Source organism: Poecilia formosa, unplaced genomic scaffold (assembly GCF_000485575.1).
Source record: "Poecilia formosa unplaced genomic scaffold, Poecilia_formosa-5.1.2 Scaffold588, whole genome shotgun sequence".
NCBI lineage: Eukaryota > Metazoa > Chordata > Actinopteri > Cyprinodontiformes > Poeciliidae > Poecilia > Poecilia formosa.
The window spans coordinates 95,276-113,513 of NW_006800527.1; the positions used below are offsets into that span (position 1 = coordinate 95,276).

Sequence of the window (18,238 nt, forward strand, 5' to 3'; positions counted from 1 at the left end):
AAATCACTCTTTTCTCTTTTATTTTTTAATGTTTGAGACATTCAAAAATATGTGCTCGTAATTTTCAGATCGTAATTGTGGATCTGAAATTACGAAATCAGATCCAAATTAACTTGTTACACCACGTTTCAGCCCTCACCAGTTTCACATCACTAACCTGTAACGATGAACAGCGTCGGAGGAAGCAAAAAGGACGACCGCCGTCTTCTTCGCCAAACTCTGAAGCGGAAGGGGCGGGGCTCCTCACTTCCGGTCTCCTGCTGAGACGTCGTCCAAACCTTGGTTGCTTTTTTTTCTTTTTTTATTTAACAGGGTATTTTGGTCAATTTAATTGTAAAAAACCACATATATAATAAATTGCAATACTATGTGGTGGCTTATATTCTTATTCTGGACTATCAACAAGTGATGATTAAATTCTCCCACTTTACGGTGCATCACACATCCATAGCATTAGTTACCAAGAAGCAGATTTGCTTTGTGGATTTTTTTTTTAAAATTTACCATTTTGACAAACTTTTTACTGATTATTGTAATTTAACAAGTTAAATAAGGTTCACAGTGTAAATGTTTAAATAAAATCAAAGTGATAAAATACATCTACAGTATGTAGTAATATCCTCAATAAAACTGCTTGTGTTAGTCAGATTGAAATTGTAAAGAGTAGTCATAAAGTTCAATAGGGGTCAAAGTTCATGTGATGGATTCAATCTACAGCTCTTGGACAGATGTTTCGTCCCAGGCTGCTATTCCAGAATTATACACATTTAGGCTAAATGTGTATAATTAACACGCGGCACTCCGAAAACCTGCAGGCCTGCTTAATTAACTGCAAGTGAGTTCTGTGTGTGCAAAAACAATAATGCATTTTTGAAAATGTGGCAGTTTGATTTCTTTTCAGTTCTGTGGATTAAAAATAAAGTACTTGTAAAGCAAGAAAGAAACAAGAGTACGGAAACTGAATCGTTCTCAACAAGACTGAACTATGCAGCTTTGTGGACTGATGAAGAAACGTACTGTGGTGAGTTAACAGTGTTTATACTTTTATGAATTCACAGTTTCACAGACGTTTGAGCCGTTCCAGATTTTCATTTTTTTTGTCATTTCTTTTGATTTCAACTGCTTTTAGACTGTTATTCGAATAAAAAAAAACAAAATATTGACACTGTTCTACACTCGCCAGTGATCCCTTCAGATCAACATGAAAATGGCAGCAGTAAGTGTAAAGAGCTATCCTTTAACAAATACATCTTTTTGACAGAGATATCCTGTTAAAGAAAGGATATATCTGTCTTCAGCAGGCTAGAGATCCTAACCTGTTAAAAAGAAAGCATATTAGATTCCTTTAAAGCTCCAACAGGAGCAGATATGATGATGGGTGTTTCACTGTCTGCACGTTTGCTGAAGCTGCTTTCAGTTTGAAGAGCATGCTCCTCCTCTGCAAGCACAGGAGCTGATAAGAGGCGGTAACGTCAACAGGAAGTCAGACTGAAACAGGACTGAAACCGTTGTACTGTTAGCGTACTGAAACATTTAGCTGTATTTAAACAGCTGGATTGGACTGCGATGGGTGAGTTTTACTTTTAGGCCTGATTTAACAGCAGAAAATACAGAAATACTTGGAACAAGAACAGAAACTAACATGTTTAGCAAAGCAAAGAACGAGGTTTGCTTTTTGTTTGATAAACGTCTCTCCATAAAAACAACAGAGATGGTCCAGACTCTTTAAAAACACAGTTTTACATGATTAAAAAACAGATTTTTGTTTAAATCCAAAGCCATTAGTTCTGTCGCTGAGACAGGAAACACCTAAAACAAGGCAGGGATGATTATATGACCAGAAACATTTACAGAATAAAGAGTTTTTAAACTAATATTTCCATGAAGGCAAGTCAGGCAGTAAAACAAAGTGAAAGAAATATATCAGTCAGTTGCAATGATTTGGAGACATGAATTCAATCAACAAAGCAAAATGGAAACTTTCCCACATTTTCTGAAAGTTTGGTGTTCTGTGATGAGAATTAGATAATTTAACTATGAGTTGTGTATTTAGCCCTTGTACATAACATGGAAGCACAGGAAGTAAGAACAATCTTGTTTGGAGTAAATTTGTTGGATTTCATTTAAAGACATTTATTTTAACTAAATATTTTTCTGTCTCCATATTTCCAGATGTTCCCCAAAAGTGACAGCATGGAAAATCTTTCTGTAGAGCTCCTAAATACTCTCAAGAACTTGAAGCAGGATGACTTTGAACAATTTAAATGGTTTTTGAAACAGGACAACATCTTGAAAGGTCAAAACGGCATCAAAGAAGATGAGCTGGAGGGGGCAGAAAGATGGGATACGGTTGATCTGATGCTACGCCAATACAAAGGCCCTGGAGCTAAGCAGCTGGCAATCAATATTTTACAGGCGATCGGCCAGAACAACCTGGTGGATCAGTTAAACAGATTCTGTGAAGAACAACAAGGTAAGGGAAAATGAAATAATTCTGACAGTAGGAATGTGGAACCATGTGTATTAAAAAATGGCCTTTTTATTTTCACCTCTAACTCTTGTATGATTTCATTCATCTCTTCAGACCTTAGCACATGGTCTTCAGCACATTTACCATTTCCTATGTGCTATTAATAGCATGCGATTGTGAAGTAGCTCAATCAACCCCTAGACACCAACTATCAGTTGTTTTACCAAAGCTTTCTGCCTCCATCACCCTCTCAACAACTTGAAGTGCTCAGATATTATTCGTCTTTATCACTTTGTTGCCATTTATCATTCCTAGTGGAAACCCAAAGTGCTGCCAAACAGATGATTTAAGGCTACTTAAGGCATCTTATTAACAGTTGGGCATCAATTTGACTTTTCACCCTCTGCGCGGTCCGGCAGGGTCACACTAACCAGCATGTGCCGGGTTTATGTGAGGTTTTGAGATCAGCTTTCCCACTGTCCGACCGCGACATCTGGCGCGATCCTCCTGAGCATCACACTAAGACCGAGGGTTAAGTCACAACAATGGCAACTGGCTAATGCTCATGAGATAGCAGTCACCTCAACAAAAAATATTGTGGCATTTTATCTTGTTCGATGAGGTCTCGCTACAACATTTTCAGTAAAGAATGATGGTTAGTCTTTGTCGTTTAGGTTTCAGCCATTTTGTTCGACGTTAGTTCCCAAAGTCCTCTCCTGGTCAGTTGGGTGTCCTTTGGGTAGCTGTTGCATAGCCCCACTTCCATGACAAAAGGTCTTAAGAGTCATTGGTAAAATTAAATAAAATATATTTCAGCACTAATTCTGATATGTAAAAACTAGCCTTGTTTGTCCAAAAGGAAGAGCTACTTTAAGGTATAGCCCAATGTACTTAAACATGGATGTCTTGCTTTTGTTTCAGATTTCAACCCTCGACATCTACGTTTTGTGACAGAAGGTATTGGAGAAAAGGAAGCTGAGTTGGAAAAACTCCGTGAGTTTGCAGTGGACATAGCCTTGGATCCAGATACGGCGCATCACGATCTTGTCCTCTCCAGTGATGGGAAACAAGTTTACGACACTAATGTGACCAAAGATCTCCCAATGACCTCCCAGAGATTTGACACATGTGCCAGTGTAGTTAGTAAGGAGACATTTTCCTCAGGAAAGTTCTACATTGAGGTTCAGGTTGAAGGGAAGACTAGTTGGTCTGTTGGGGTGGCCTACGAGTCCATCAACCGGAAAGGGAAAATCTTCCTCAGCACCGACAACGGCTTCTGGACCATATGGTTAAAAGACAAGGTTTATGAAGCTTTGGCAAAGCCTGCAGTCATACTCCCTCTGAAGTCCCGTCTTCAGAAGGTGGGAATCTTTGTGGATTATGACAAGGGTCTTGTCTCCTTCTATAATGTAGATACAGTAGATCTGATCTATTCATACAAAAAATGCTGCTTCAAAAAGAAACTCCTGTTATATATTAATACAAGTAGTAACTGCAATGGTAGAAACTCTGCGCCGATGATTATCACTCCTGTAGTTGACAAGATAAACAAAGCAACACTGAGGAGCATCAAGGAGTTTGCAGTTGAGGTGACTCTGGATCCAGATACAGCACATCCTGAACTAGTTTTATCTGACCATGGGAAACGGGTCCATCATGTAGATGTGAGGAAAGATGTTCCAGACAACCCAAAGAGATTCAGTGACCATGTCAGTGTTTTAGGAAAACAAAGTTTCTTCCATCAAAGATTCTACTTCGAGGTCCAGGTTAAAGGGAAGACCGACTGGACTGTAGGAGTCGTCACTGAGTCGATTGAAAGGAAGGGAGAACACACACTGCAACCAGAAAGTGGTTTCTGGACAATTTGTCTAAGGAACGGGGAAGAATACGAGGCATTTGATAAACCAATAGTCCGTTTAACTCGAAGATTAAATCCAGAGAGGGTGGGAGTATTTGCTGATTATGATGGAGGTCTGGTCTCCTTTTATAACGTAGATACTGCTGATCTTCTCTACTCCTTTACTGGTTGCTGCTTTGCTGAGAGACTTGTGCCTTTCTTTAGTCCTTGCACTAATATTGGAGGTACAAACTCTGCTCCTCTGATTATGGTAAATGGTAAATGGAGTGAACTTGTATAGCGCTTTTCATTTTGACCACTCAAAGCGCTTTACACTAGAGTCACATTCACCCATTCGCACTCACAAATGCTCACACATTTATACACAGATACGCAGATCAGTAGGCTAAGTGCCTTGCCCAGGGGCACACCGACATGTGGTAGGAGGAAGGAATCCTGGGAACGTCACCAGTCCATCTCAGAGACACACAGGATGATCAACAATGCCCAAACAGTCTCAGACCTGAGGTAGACTGAGGGTACATTCACACCAACTCTGGTTAACCTACTTTAAAACAGAAAGTCCAGTTCAGTGTGAATGCGTAATCAAAATCCAACATGGACCAAAAAAGCAAACTCTGGTTCGCCTACAAAGCTAGGTCTTGGATTGGTTGAAGTAGTATCTGGCATGGTTCTAATGGATATGTGAACACCAAGTGGACCAGAGACCACTCCAAAGGCAGAAAGCAAACTACAGGACTGGGTATATACAACCACAACAAATACACGTCTACTTCTAGGAGAAATGGCTTGTGGTCTTTTACCAAAGAAAAGAGAAATACTACAACCACTGAAATCTGTCGCCACTCCATTTTTGCTTACATTTTGTGAAGAAGGGAGTTGCGCTTGGCGTCTTCTTCAGAGGTGTCGTTTCCTTCAGTGGTTCTTGGTGCAGTGCCACCACAGCCACGGGGGCAACAGGTTGCTCAGAGGGTTTGGTCCATTTCTAATGTGAAAGAGAACAGTTAGGAATGTAACAAATGTTGCAATTTTCTAAAAGACTCATCAGGTGTGAAACACCCACAGAGAGAACTGTATACTTGTTTTTGGTTGGCAGGGGATTGGATTGTGGGAGGAAGTCAGAGTCCCCAGAGAGAACCCAACTATGTACAGGGAGAACATGTGAACGACATGCAGAAAGACAGCAGCTCAGGGTACATGACTTACATATCCAATCCAGATTTAAAGATTTCAAGCATCTAATTCAGTTAACTTTGATGATTCTAGCTTTTACTTAATGAAAACCCCAAATTCAGTTTGTCAGAAAAGTACATTACATCTAACAGGTGGAAAAGGACTTTAATACAAAAATGTGAACGAGTTGAAACTATGTCCACGCTCGTTACAGTACAGCATTTGCCCTGAAGTCCAAGTTGCTTTGATATCGGTCAGACAATCAAGCACAGGTCCACCTGGTGATTAGACCAGCTTCTGGTACCTTTGGCTGAGTGGGTTGGTGTGGGTTCCAAGTCCTGTTGGAGAATGAACTCAACATCTCTAAACATAACGTCAGTAGAAGAAAGAATGAAGTGATCCAAAATGTCCTGGTAGACGACTGTGTCCAACTCCATCAATGAGACTCTTAAAATCCTCCCTAACTGCGGAAACATCACACTGGACCTCAAACGACCAGATTCCAACAGATTCTGGGACCTTCATTTCAAAATGAAATTCAAGGTTTTGTCTTAAATTTGGCCGTTAAACCACTGGGGAAGCGTCTGGTCCTTTTTCTCTCTGGCCCAGGCAGGACGACGCTGTGCTCGGTGAAGCGGGTCGATACAAGGAATGCGACTGTTGTAGCCTGGATATGTCTTGTGAATCTTTACTTCCCAACAAGGGCTGCAGTAATCCCTGCTGTTTGTGCACGTTTTTCTTCCACTCAACTTCCCATGAATATGTTCAAGTTCTTGTTTCGGTTTTTACTAGTTTGTTTTTATCCAATAAGACTTTTGGTTTCATCTGAAGTTACAGAAAAGAAAATGTAAAATATATGTATAATGACTCTATAACTTGCTATTTTTGACAGAATTACTGAAATACATTTTTCTATGATGTTTTAATGTATTGAAATGCATCTGTATTCTTGCACCATGTATGTTTTTTTTTTTGAAGAGAGCACCAGTTCATACTGTCCTAAATTTCACAGATTGTGTACATCGTTTCCGTTTTTCTCTCAGTCCTGGTCTTACAGGAGTTTTGTTTGTTTCCAGTTTGAGACTTTCTTCCACTTGCAGCACCTGTAGTTGCTGTGTTTGTAGCTTTGTGATGTGCTCCGGTTTGTGACTCAACGTCATGTTTACAGACGAGTAAATCATTGCACTGGCTTATTTGGTGCTCCAACTACTGCTGCAGTTAAATTTCTCAAAGTTTGAAATGGTGACCAAGACTTTTTGATAAATCAAAATAAAATGCAATTTTTAGAAAGCAGGAACTTTGTTTGTGTTTTTTTTCTAAAAAAAATTTATTTCCAAGTTTACAGGCAAGTATGACAGATTTGATGAAACCCAGTCTCTATATGTTAATAAAACCATTTTTAAGAAGCAAAGCTTTGCTTCAGTGCTAATAGATGAGCAATTTTTATTTTTTATTTTTTGTATTTTAGGTCCACGTAGGTTAGAGAGTAGCTCTGGCCTTCACCTTTTTTCATGCAAAAGTTCATATAAATCAAGAATAAATTAACCGTGTGCAGTTCTAGCAACTCGAAGGGAGGCTTGTTAACCCCTTTGGCGACACCTAGAGGCCATCCTGGGGAACTGCTGATGAGAAAACCATTACTGCAAAAATCAAAGACACATGAATTAATTTAGTACAGCTTACCACTTTCCTTTCCTGATGTTTTTGAACATAAACCTGTTTCTTGAGGTTTGGAGCATTCTGGATGAATTAAAGCAGAAATAATCGATCCCAGAAATCAGTCAGTGAATGACTGAAGAACCACTCATACCAGCGTTTCCTCAACGACTTTCACTTTCTGCCTCAATGTTGTAAACACTTTACTTTCTAAATGTTTGCAACATGCCATTTCCATCTTAGGATTTTATGAAAAACGTTCAGAAAAATGAACGCAGGATTTTCTGACCATCGTAATAAAAACTTTTCACCAAGTGTGTTTTAGGTGACTTGAACAGTTTATTTAAATTAATATTTAATAGTTAATACAAATTAATCATGCACATTTCCAACAGGAACCTTCATGTTGGATCTCTTTGGCATCAAAAAGTAAAAAAATATGTTTTTCTCTAAACTAAAAATCAATTAATCTTAAACCTTTGGAAAAATCCACATCAAATTCAGAAGTGAGCTTTTAAACAAGCCCATCTTTGCTAACAATAATAACAGAAACCAAACCTGCAGATGGAAACCAACAACTCTGCGTGAAACGCCCCGTTGTCCAGTTTCAGTACTCCCTGCTGAATCGCTTGTTGACTTTGGCAACGGGAATGCAGACGGTGAGGCCGGTGAGGAAGAACTGCTTCTGCTCCTCCAGCCACACCAGCAGCATCTTCACCTCGCCGTCCGCTGTCCTGTACAGCATCTGGAAGTCGTGGCCGCTGTAGTCGCAGCACCAGGCCTTCTTGGCCATGGTGATGTGGATGGGCGTGCTGACGCACCAGAACGGTTTCTGGAACTCATCCAGCAGAGTCAGGCTCATGATGCAGCAGTTCTACGCAAAACGCAGCAGAGACGCATCATCAGAACTGGACTCTTCAAACAGAAGCTTCCACTGCAGCAGCGTTTCTCAAACGTCTTCAGAGCTACTTACCCCACTCACTCACTAGACCTGAAATTGGCCCCACAATAACACAACATCTTAATAAACACAACCTGAAATGAAAATATTAGTCTTTTAACTCATAGTCTTTGTTCCTCTTAATGTGACTGGACACAATAAGACCATAAACCACGACTACTGGAGGCGTTTTGACTTATTCACAGATTATGAGAGTACCAACGATGGAAAACACATTATTGTTTCTTTACTACAAGTGTTGGTGCACTAATAAAGTTTTAGGGCTATTTATAATTTAAATGCATAAAAAAGGAAAATAGACCTGAGTTGCTTTGACTTAAGCAAATATTTTCTTTCAGCCAGTCGACAGCCCAACATAAATAATTTTATTGTAGGTATTAAGATGCAGTTAGTCAGCGTGGGGCGCAGCGCTCTTCACTGCCTTGTCACCAGCAGATCGAGGTGTGTGTGCCTCCGCACGATATTAATATCGTTCAAAAACAAAAGTTCTGCAACAGTGTCAAAAATATTCACTAACACTCACAGGCTCATAAAATCCAGGAACTGTTAATGCTTCATCAAATCAAGACAAATCCCTGAGTAGATATTAAAAGTTTGCAGAAACCATCAACACCGTTCTGGTTAGATTTGAAGGAAGTTGGTGGAAATCGACTCTAATCAGGTTTTATAACGACATGGATTATGAGGAAGTGACCTCACAGGGGGTTGAGACTGAGCGATACCTACTCGTCCAACATCAGTGTCTGACCTCACAAATGAACTTCTTGACCATAAACACTCCTAAACCTTCCTAGAATGTTTAAGCTGCCAGAGCTGCAAAGGAGGGAAACATCGTAACAAACTGAGACTGTAATGAAGGTCGAGATGTGAATACTTCTACCAATAAGCAGATATTTGTAGCAACACAGAGTTGTGACAGAAATCATGCTAAATGACTTAAAATTGTATTTTAATTTTAAATTAAATAAAACCCAAAAAGTTTGAAAAATGGCACATTACTGCCACCCTGTGGTGGCAGAGTATCTGCTTAAAAAACAGTTTTGTTTTTACCTCCACTGCTCCTTTCATGTCCTCATGTCTCCAGGGAAGTCTGATGCTGCCAGATAGCGATCTGTGCTGCGACAGGTCTGACCTCTGGATGACCTTGAGCTCCACCAGGCCGCGCTGAATCTGAGCTGACCTCCGCCAACCAGAACCAAGACAAGCAGGATGAAGAAAACATCATTTAGGACGTTTTTAAACCTACAAACATTTACCAAACATCTAAGACAGGGTGTCAAAAGTGAGGAGCGGGGTCCATTTGTGGCCCTTGGACTGATTTTATGCGGCCCCCAACTGCAATTAAAAAATTATACAAATGTGACCAGTAGATCCAGATGGAGACTTTTAATTAGTAATCAGGCCAAAAATTGTTAGCAACATGATTTTTTACACAGGAAAATGTAACGTGCAACACAAAGTATTTGTCTTTCTATAAGTTTTATTAAAAGGTAAAATCAAGAGACTTTTTCTGAAAAGGCGACTTCGCTGCACCCAGACCAGTTTCATTCTGTCTTAAACTAGGCTAAATATTGATAATGTTGTGAGCGAAAGCAACCCAAATCCTTACACTGTTACTGAAAATAAATGTATTCGATCGGGCCCAAAAGAAACTGAAAACATGCTAAATTAAAGTAGCAGTAACACATTTTTGTAGGAAATCTCAGAAATTTGCTAGGAAAGAAAAGTCTAATTTTTAGATTAATATCAAAAATTTCACAAAATTTGTAAATTCAGTTTTTTCAGAGATTAATCACAAAATTTCTGAGTTTTTTGTAGAAACGTAATTATTTTTTCTTTCTACAATGGACCTGATACATCGTCGTAAAAACTGCTTTCAAGTTTTTGATGTACAATAAATATATGGCTACTTTATTTGCTTGATTTTAGGTTGTTTTTTCAGCCTGTGACCATTTCAGAGTCTACAATTTTGACCAAATTGGCAAAACGTTTGTACTTTCCTGATCTAAAATATTCATCCTGGATTTTGTTGACATTTCGGTTAATAAACTATGGAACGGAAAATCATAAAAATCTTTCAGGTTTTGCATTTTGATCACCTTTGTGGCAGAACAGCTGCTGGAAGTGTCCCGACATGATCTCGGTGCCGGTGTTGTGCAGAACAAAGTGCAAACTGTAGCCGTGGAGACCGAGGTCGGGGTCCGCGTCGTCCACAGGAGGAAGCTCCACAGGCTCAGAGTACGGGCTGCAAGAAGGGACAAAAAGAGCGCTCTGATTTTTAACACAATACCTTTTACTTACTAAAAAATTCTAAATATGATGTAGTTGAGATTGTCCCTTTAGACTTAAGACCAAAGTTACCAAACTTTAACGTTTAGTTCTCGTTATAAAAGTTCATTGATAGAATCAGCTAAAGTCTCTGTTTTCACACCAAAATGTCCTAAATATGTGAATAAACAAATACAAATATCTAGTTTTCTTTGAGGTCTGACATTTCTCCTATTCTAAGGAAAACAACAAATAAAAGAAAAACATTTCTGCAGGTTTTTAAACAAAGAGAAGTTTTAAACATTACAGGAAATAAAACTATAAATGTATACAGATCGCTTTGTCCCAAAGCTTCATCACATTTAATTAACATGTAAAAATGGCATCAAAAGAGCTGCTGTGGTTTGACGTATTTATAGGCTGCACATGCTGGAAGGTCTTCATTTTAATGCTTTTTATATACATTTATAAAAATATCTTTTCATGTTTTGAAAATAAGAGCTGATAGAGGACAAATCAGTCGATTGCATCTCTGGGTGATTAATTGGTGCAGTTTCAATAAATCAATGCTATAAGAAGAAACAAATGATTATGAAGAAATTTAAGACATTTATATTTTAGTGCCTAAAATTAAAATTATTAAATTTCAGTTTTTTTTCAGCTGTGCAGAAATAAAGACTAATTCGTATCAATCAGCGGCTGATTGAAAGAAATCAGCAGCAGTGACGCGCTGCGTCCAGCAGAGGGAGCTCTTACTTCATTCTGATCAAAATCATGTCTCAGTTGAGATAAAGCAGATTGACGCACCAGGCTGGAGAGCCCAGCAGACTTTTCTCCACCAGCTTGTGGAAGTGAAGGCTGATCATGATGAAGGCCACCTGGTTCTTTCCCTACAAACATTCAGACGTTAAGAACCTGAAGCATCCAGGCTCAGCCCTGATGGGGCCCATCCGCTCCCCGTTTACCCTCCAGACTCCAACGATGACCCCCGGCTGCAGAAGCAACACCTTGATCAGTCTGTCTTTGCCGATGACAAGAGACGGACTTCCTGCGTCCAGCTTTAAGATCAGGGAGCGCCAATTGGGTCTGGAGGAGGAAGAGGAGGAAAAGTTCGGCTTTTCAAACACGAGACTTTGAGGAAAAAGTCCTGTACGTACAAATGGTACCGACTGAACAAATATAGACCAAAAATCCACTTTAATACTAGAACGGTCATTTTGACTGCCACGGCAATTTGTGTGTTTATGTTTGTAGTTATATTTGGTGGAATAGTTAAAGCTGGTTCCTGACTTTTCCTAAAACTGTGTGAATTTTCATTAAAGATGTCTGCTGTTGGGTTGAATAAACTGGAACTTGCAGGAATAATCAATAGATTAATTAATCATACGATAAATTAAAACAAACTCAATAATTTCCATTTGTATAAGTCATCATATGTCTCTTTTCTCTTTAGTCTGATGATTTGATCTGCTTTTTTTTTGAAGGACATTTTTTACAGCGAGTTCATAATTCATTTTATTTGTTTCTATTGTTTTGTTCCAGCCTTAAATTACATTAGAATTTAAAGTTATTATGCCATTACCATTATATTAATTGAAAATCTCAAAACAACAATATTATCATTTACCGCAGAAACTTCTGGGAAAATTTATCGTCCAGTAAAATTTGCAGAGACGGCAATAAAAATGAAACCTCTGAAAGCTGCAGCAGACGCCTTATTTCACTTTGACCAAATAAAATAAGGACTAAAACGTGTCAAAGCTGCAAGTAAATAGGTAGAATAATATTTTCTTGCTTTCATGGTTCTTTTTACTAACTTTTGACATCTACTCTGTGTTGTTACTTTGTGTTATACTCATCATTTATCTCATATATTTTTATGCAATATAGAAATTGGTGTTTTAAATTTGCTTATGTGACACAGTAAGTATCACAATAAATTATTGATTTATTGTGATACATATTTATTAGATTTCTCAGATAAATTGACAAAATTTGCTCTTCTATATTTGTTGTAATAGTTTAATGATGATTATTTTGTGTTTAAAAACACTTTAAGCTGGTTAAATTAAACATTATCTTTGTTGTAACCTTGAAAGGTGAATTAAGTGAAGTTTGAATGCTGCAGTCAAAATGACTGCTGGCAGCCATTCTGGTTTTAATCCTCCCTCAGACCTCAGGACGGCCCAGTGGAGACAGGCTAGCTTTTTAGCTGACCCAGTGTGAGCTTTGACAAGGTTTTTATCCTCTTTGGTCGTTTTGGGAGCCGACGGGACACTCCCATCTCTCCCATCTCTCCCATCCCAGTGCTCTCCTGCTCCCACAGCAGGAGAGCACTGGGTCTTACTTCCTGGTTTTGATGCTGCTCCGAGGATCCTTCCTGACGCCGTGCAGCTGAATGGTGCTGATGTGATGAAACTTCATGTGGATTCCATCGCTCCAGTGAACAATCACAGACGACTCAAAGAAGTGTGCCTGGCTCTGCTCCAGCGTGTGCTCCTGACCCAAACGCTCACACAGCGTCAGCTCCCAGCTCACATTCAGGCTCCTGAGGGACACACAGCTGGAATAAATACAACATTTAAACGGAAACAACTTTTCTCATTTAGTTCTTCTCAGCAAACATGGAAATCATAAACATGTTTGTCTAAACTCACAATGCTGACTCTGCAAGATACATTGCATTGTGTCATATAAGACAAACCAGAACAAAGCAGTGCAAGAAAAATTACACCTGGCTGTTTACTTTTACAATATCTGAAAAGTGTGGCATAAATATGTTCAACCTAAATCCTAAGAAGTCCTGACATTTCCCAACCATCCTCTCTGACCTGAGGGCCCACTCCGTCTGCCGCGGCAGGCCGGTGTACGGACTGATGTCTTTCAGGGGTTTCCTCCACTTGTTCATCTCCTGCCCAGCCATCGATTTAAAGTACAGCCTCTTCCAGCGGCTCGTCCAACAACCCTCCGCCTCCATCCACTTCTCCGATGTCTTCAGCTTCCAGTTCCGACTGCCGAACTCTGACGTGTAAATCCTCTGCCACAAGACGCTGCAGTGATAAAAATCCAGAGGGAGAGGGACTTCCAGACTCCGTTTGGTCATGAACCTGCAGTGGCTGAAGAGCTGCTTGGACTCACTCGTCATTGGAGAGCTGATGGAGGAGTCTGCTCACGTGGCTGAGGCAGAACAATGAGGACGGGTCCAGGTAGGACAGGATCTTCACCAGGATCTCTGAGGGAAGACTGGAGAAAATGGCAACTTTTTCTCAGAAATATAAGTTTAGGGCCAACTCCATGCTCTGTGTAAAATGTTTTAATCACTTGATCTATTCTTTTAACTTTACATTTTTGTTGGAAGCTACTAGCCTTCATGTGCTACATCACCATCCCGCATTAGCAACCATTAGCCATTTCTACAGAAGAGGATTAGGGCCACTGAAAGAAAAATGACTTATTTAAATCTGAAAATTCTGCCTTATCTAAGAGTTTTGATTTTCATCTCAGGATTCTGACTTTAATCTCAAAATTCTGACTTTTTTCTTCTGATTTCAGTCTCAAAATTCAGATTTTAATTTCAGAATGATTAAGGTGAGTACAGTATTATTTTTTAGTTAGTTCTAACCCTCCTGTATTTTTTATTATATCCTTACAAATCTCATGTACTAAACACTGAAGTGCCATATTATTCTATGGACAACATACACAATAAGAACTGTCAGGAGGAAAAGCCTGCTGATAATGTTTTTTCCTTTTAATTTGGAGTTTAATGAGGTTTTCTTAACTTGTTTAGGCTAATTAGAGTCGCCAAAAGCTTCATCGGTACTTGGACTCCAATAATAACTCAGCAAATCAGAGCAGGCTTCACTTCACAAACCAACCAATGGCAGGGCTCGTTCTCAACATTAGGACCAATCAGAGAAGAGTTTGCTTGACTACAGCGGATATTGTGGTCTCTTTAATTAGCTCACCTTTCCAGTAGGTTTAGCTTGCATGGAGATGATTTTCTATGGGAGCCTTCTTTTGTCGGCCCAGCACGGGAACTGAAAAACAACGCAAATAAAATAAATCTGTCAAAATTCGTATAAATATAGACATTTAAGGAACCATAAAGAAACAACACCTAGCTTCAGTCTCGCCACCCGAGCTTCGAGTTGCAACTTTCCTCTGTCGCTCTTTCGGGCCAAAGGATTTCCTTTGGCCCGAAAATCCTCTCCCCTGACCGGGAAACCTTCCCCCGGGTCGCGGCTTGCCTCTGCCGCGGATCGGTTGTCCCGTCTCCGGAACCCGTTGGGCAGGCTGCCGTTGCAAACCCTCCAAAAGGCTTTGAAAAAACTCGCCTCGTCCCGCCGCCATCATCGTGGAGCTTCAGAGGCTGCCTGTTTGCAGGGAGCAGTAACCGAACCATCCGCTAGATGGCAGCAGAGATGTTTCTAAATCACACCCGGACATGTAACGTCATAAAATCTTTTGGAGTTTAAGATCTGCATTTTGGTCCAAATATAAACCGTTTTTGGGATTATTTAAGATATTTTTATATAAAGTGTGGCACTGATAGTATTTCAATACATTTATGCCTTAAAATTAACTAAAATTCAAATTCAAAAATACTTTATTTATCCCTAAAGGAAATTAAACATAATTGTAACTCTATCAATGAGACGTGGTAGAAAGGGTCTCCAGTAGCAGTCAGTCTTGCAATGCATCTGAGGAGGCCTCTGACTGAAAATTGTTGCTAATCCAGCTCCTTTGCTATTGCGCTCCTCTTTACATCTCTTAGAAACTTGGGCAGCATTTGGGGTCAAAGTTCAGGTATTATTTGAGCTTTTGAGATGTTAATCTCAAATGCTAAGCTCTCTGTTGTAAAAACAATGCCTTGTTGCCATGGTTACATCTGTGCAAACGTAAAAAAAATAAAAATAAAGTAAGGGAATATGTCTTTCGGGCTGTATAGCAACCAATACCAGAGGGAATAATTGGATGGATTCACACCAGCCATATTTAGTCCACTTTAATCGAACTCCAGTTCATTAGGGGAGGTGAGAATGCGTAACTGGACAAACTTAGTTCTCAGTTCAGTTGAACAGAGAACCGAACTCTGGTGCGGTTCAAATGCATGTGAACACTAAGCGGACCAGAGCAGGAAGCAGACTATAGCGCAGGGCATTCTGGGAAATGCAACCAAAACAAACCCACTAGCTTAGTGCTAGCAAGAGAAACGACTTGTGGTCTTTAGTAAAAGATGAAAGAGAAATCCTCCAGCCGCTAAAATCTGACTCTACTCCATCTTTGTTTCCATTTGGTGAAGAATGAAATTGCGCTCAGTGTCTTCAGATGTTTTGTGTTGTTTAACTTCAGTGGTTTTTGGTGCAGCGCTCCCACAGGACAGGAGGGGAACAGGTTGACTCAGTAAAGTGAGAAAGAGAACCACAGCAGCTGGAAATGAAACAAATATAGTGACTTAGATCCCAAATCAAACTGATTCTACCAAATTATCAGGTGGAAATTAGAACAAATCAGAGCTAACAGAGCTTAAATTGACTTCTTATATGAAGAACAATGTGTGTGTGTGTGTGTGTGTGTGTAAGGGTGTGTGCGTGTGTGTGTGTATGTCTGTGTGTGTGTGTGTGTAAGGGTGTGTGCGTGTGTGTGTGTATGTCTGTGTGTGTGTATTGCATAGCTGGAAGCTCACAAAACCAGCAGGACTTTGTATGTGAATTGAGATATTAACATGTTATTACAATGCTCAACGCATGAGTTAATCTGAGAACAAACAATTGTGTATTCTGTTAAATGAATATGTTGGTGGCATATTTTTAAGGTATAAATCGTTGAGCCTGCCAAGAAAGATTTTCTCAAAATGAATGGATGAAATGTCTCTAAACGCAGAAACTATGAACTCAATCAATGAGCTAAAATCGCTATCATTACTCTTTTTCTGAAGATTAATGAGACCCAAAAATGTTTTGTCTCATAAAAAAGATTCTCATTTTCCCCCCCCCTGAAACCTTGAATATTATAAAGAATGACTTTTAATCATAAAGACTGTTCTAATGTACAGCCCAGAGGCGGTCGGCACAATAGACTACTATTTCAATTTAAATTTAAATGTGCAACGTAGCTCAGCGGTGTTCGCTTTGGCACAGGCCGACGTTTATCATCTCCACTGTAGTTTTTGGTGGCTTGCACAGATGAGATCCGAATAAAACTGAACTCAGCCTGGGAATCGGAGTTAAAAAGTTGCTGCACACCATCAATAAAACTCACAACTGAGCACGTAAAACCTGTCCAGTCAGAGANCACACACACACTGTTGTTATGTGAAGCGCCGTGTCTTTGTCTGTGATGTCAACATGTTATTGGTCTCCAGGCAGCTCCATAAACAACAGAACGCTGCGTAAAGGGACGATGCCCTCATATGGAAGATTTCAGACACCTCACACTCGTTCAGAGTCTCCTGGAAATCAGAGTGGAGCAAACCGGAGATCCTCGGAGACTCGCGTGGTGAGTCCAGCATCTTTACACATCTTTATTTTCACCTAAACATGGTAAGTCTAAAGCTTTTGGCCGGAAATTTGGGGAAAAGAATGAATGCGTCTGGTTTTTAAATGGCTTTTTGTCTCTAAAAAGAGAAACCAAGTTGGAGAAACGTAGCAACTCATGTCAAGTGTCAAGCACGGTGGAGGAAGAGTCATGATCTGGGCTTGATTTACAGCTACAAAGGCAGAGCTAGTCCAAACTGAGTCATCTACAGCAAAAAAGACAACACAAAGGCTGAAAAGTACAAAAATTCAAGGTGCTGCAAAGGCCTAGTCAAAGTCCAGACCTCAATCTGATTGTAAACAGTCTGATGTTCTCTTGCTTCAGGAACATCAGACTGAAGCAAGAGAGGTTAAAAGTTCCTCCACATTGATAAACAATGACAAGAGTTTATGCAACAAGCTGTTAAATAATCTATTATTTATTTTTCTAATAAAAAAATAAACATAAAACGGGTGATTTATTGATTTGGGACAAAGTCTGCGTTTATGATGCCAGCAGTATTCTAGTTTCCGACAGAGTCATTTCAGGTTATGCAAATATAAACGATAAGAGATCATGTTTTACACGCCGACGTCACTTCATGTGTAAGGAGGAAGAGAGAAAATGACGACAAAGAAACCACAAATTATGACAGAGTGAACCGAGAGAGAGGACTGACAATGAGAGAGAGAATTAAAACATCGCAAACAGAGAGAAAATGAGAGCAATGAAGGACTCGGAGCAAATGGAGTTTCTTTCAGGCCTGGAGGTGGATTAACAAAGCTGAGCTGCAGCTCTTTTATTATCCAAACCTGATTATTCAGAGGAATCTGTCAAAAATTATGTCTTTTTTTATAACAGAGATGCAAATGACCCAACGAAACATTCGCTGTGTTTTAAGAGGCTGCGCTCTTACAATGACTGAAAAGACCGAGTAAATTTCCACCAGTAACTTGGAAGTTTTTTTTATTAATCTCAGAAATGTTCTAGAAAAACAACTTTTGAAAATATTTTGACTTTTCAACCTTAGAAATTTCCTCTTTTTTTCTAAAAAATTTCGGAGCTTAACCTCAAAATTTCTGATTTTATTTCTAGCAAAATTTTTGACTTTTCAAATTCTTCAATTTTGAAGATTTTTTCTAGAAAACTTCTGAGATTTTTGGCAGAAATGTACTACTTCTTTTTCCTTTTTTGATCTTATTATATTTTAAATTGTTCATAAGGCCAAGTAGCTCCATGTGTTTTTAAATTTCACGAAGGAAGAAATTTAAGACAAAGAACTATTAAAAACCTGAATTATGCCCATAAATATTGTGATAATCTCAAATCTTTA

At 39.4% G+C, this 18,238-nt stretch overlaps 2 protein-coding genes across 3 annotated transcripts; one reads left to right on the top strand and one right to left on the bottom strand.

The window, feature by feature from the left end:
• The first annotated feature begins 1,484 nt into the window (after positions 1-1,484).
• Positions 1,485-6,793, top strand: LOC103129875 (E3 ubiquitin-protein ligase TRIM21-like). The gene is made up of 3 exons (XM_007541099.2): positions 1,485-1,570; positions 2,173-2,473; positions 3,392-6,793. Exons 2-3 carry the CDS (start codon positions 2,173-2,175, stop codon positions 4,606-4,608), a joined length of 1,518 nt encoding a protein of 505 aa, XP_007541161.1. The 5' UTR covers positions 1,485-1,570; the 3' UTR covers positions 4,609-6,793.
• Positions 6,794-7,474: 681 nt separating this feature from the next.
• LOC103129876 (F-box only protein 15-like) lies at positions 7,475-14,913 on the bottom strand. 2 transcript variants are annotated; one of them, XM_007541100.2, is made up of 10 exons: positions 14,507-14,895; positions 14,355-14,426; positions 13,525-13,629; positions 13,218-13,436; positions 12,734-12,934; positions 11,352-11,472; positions 11,194-11,276; positions 10,218-10,363; positions 9,169-9,293; positions 7,475-8,031 (listed from the first exon to the last, which is right to left on the bottom strand). In XM_007541100.2, exons 1-10 carry the CDS (start codon positions 14,740-14,742, stop codon positions 7,765-7,767), a joined length of 1,575 nt encoding a protein of 524 aa, XP_007541162.1. In that variant the 5' UTR covers positions 14,743-14,895; the 3' UTR covers positions 7,475-7,764. The 2 variants fall into 2 exon arrangements, with proteins under 2 accessions (XP_007541162.1, XP_007541163.1); XM_007541101.2 differs by having other exon boundaries at positions 7,944-8,031; positions 9,169-9,288; positions 14,507-14,913.
• Positions 14,914-18,238: the final 3,325 nt, after the last annotated feature.

Coding starts and splice junctions, on each gene's coding strand:
- LOC103129876 (XM_007541100.2), bottom strand. CDS start 14,742: ATGATGGCGGCGGGACGAGGCGAGTTTTTTCAAAGCCTTTTGGAGGGT. Junction 13,437..13,524: donor CATCAGCTCTCCAATGACGA/GTGAGTCCAAGC, acceptor TTATCACTGCAG/CGTCTTGTGGCAGAGGATTT. Junction 9,294..10,217: donor GCAGCTGTTCTGCCACAAAG/GTGATCAAAATG, acceptor GGCGGAGGTCAG/CTCAGATTCAGCGCGGCCTG.
- LOC103129875 (XM_007541099.2), top strand. CDS start 2,173: ATGTTCCCCAAAAGTGACAGCATGGAAAATCTTTCTGTAGAGCTCCTA. Junction 2,474..3,391: donor ATTCTGTGAAGAACAACAAG/GTAAGGGAAAAT, acceptor CTTTTGTTTCAG/ATTTCAACCCTCGACATCTA.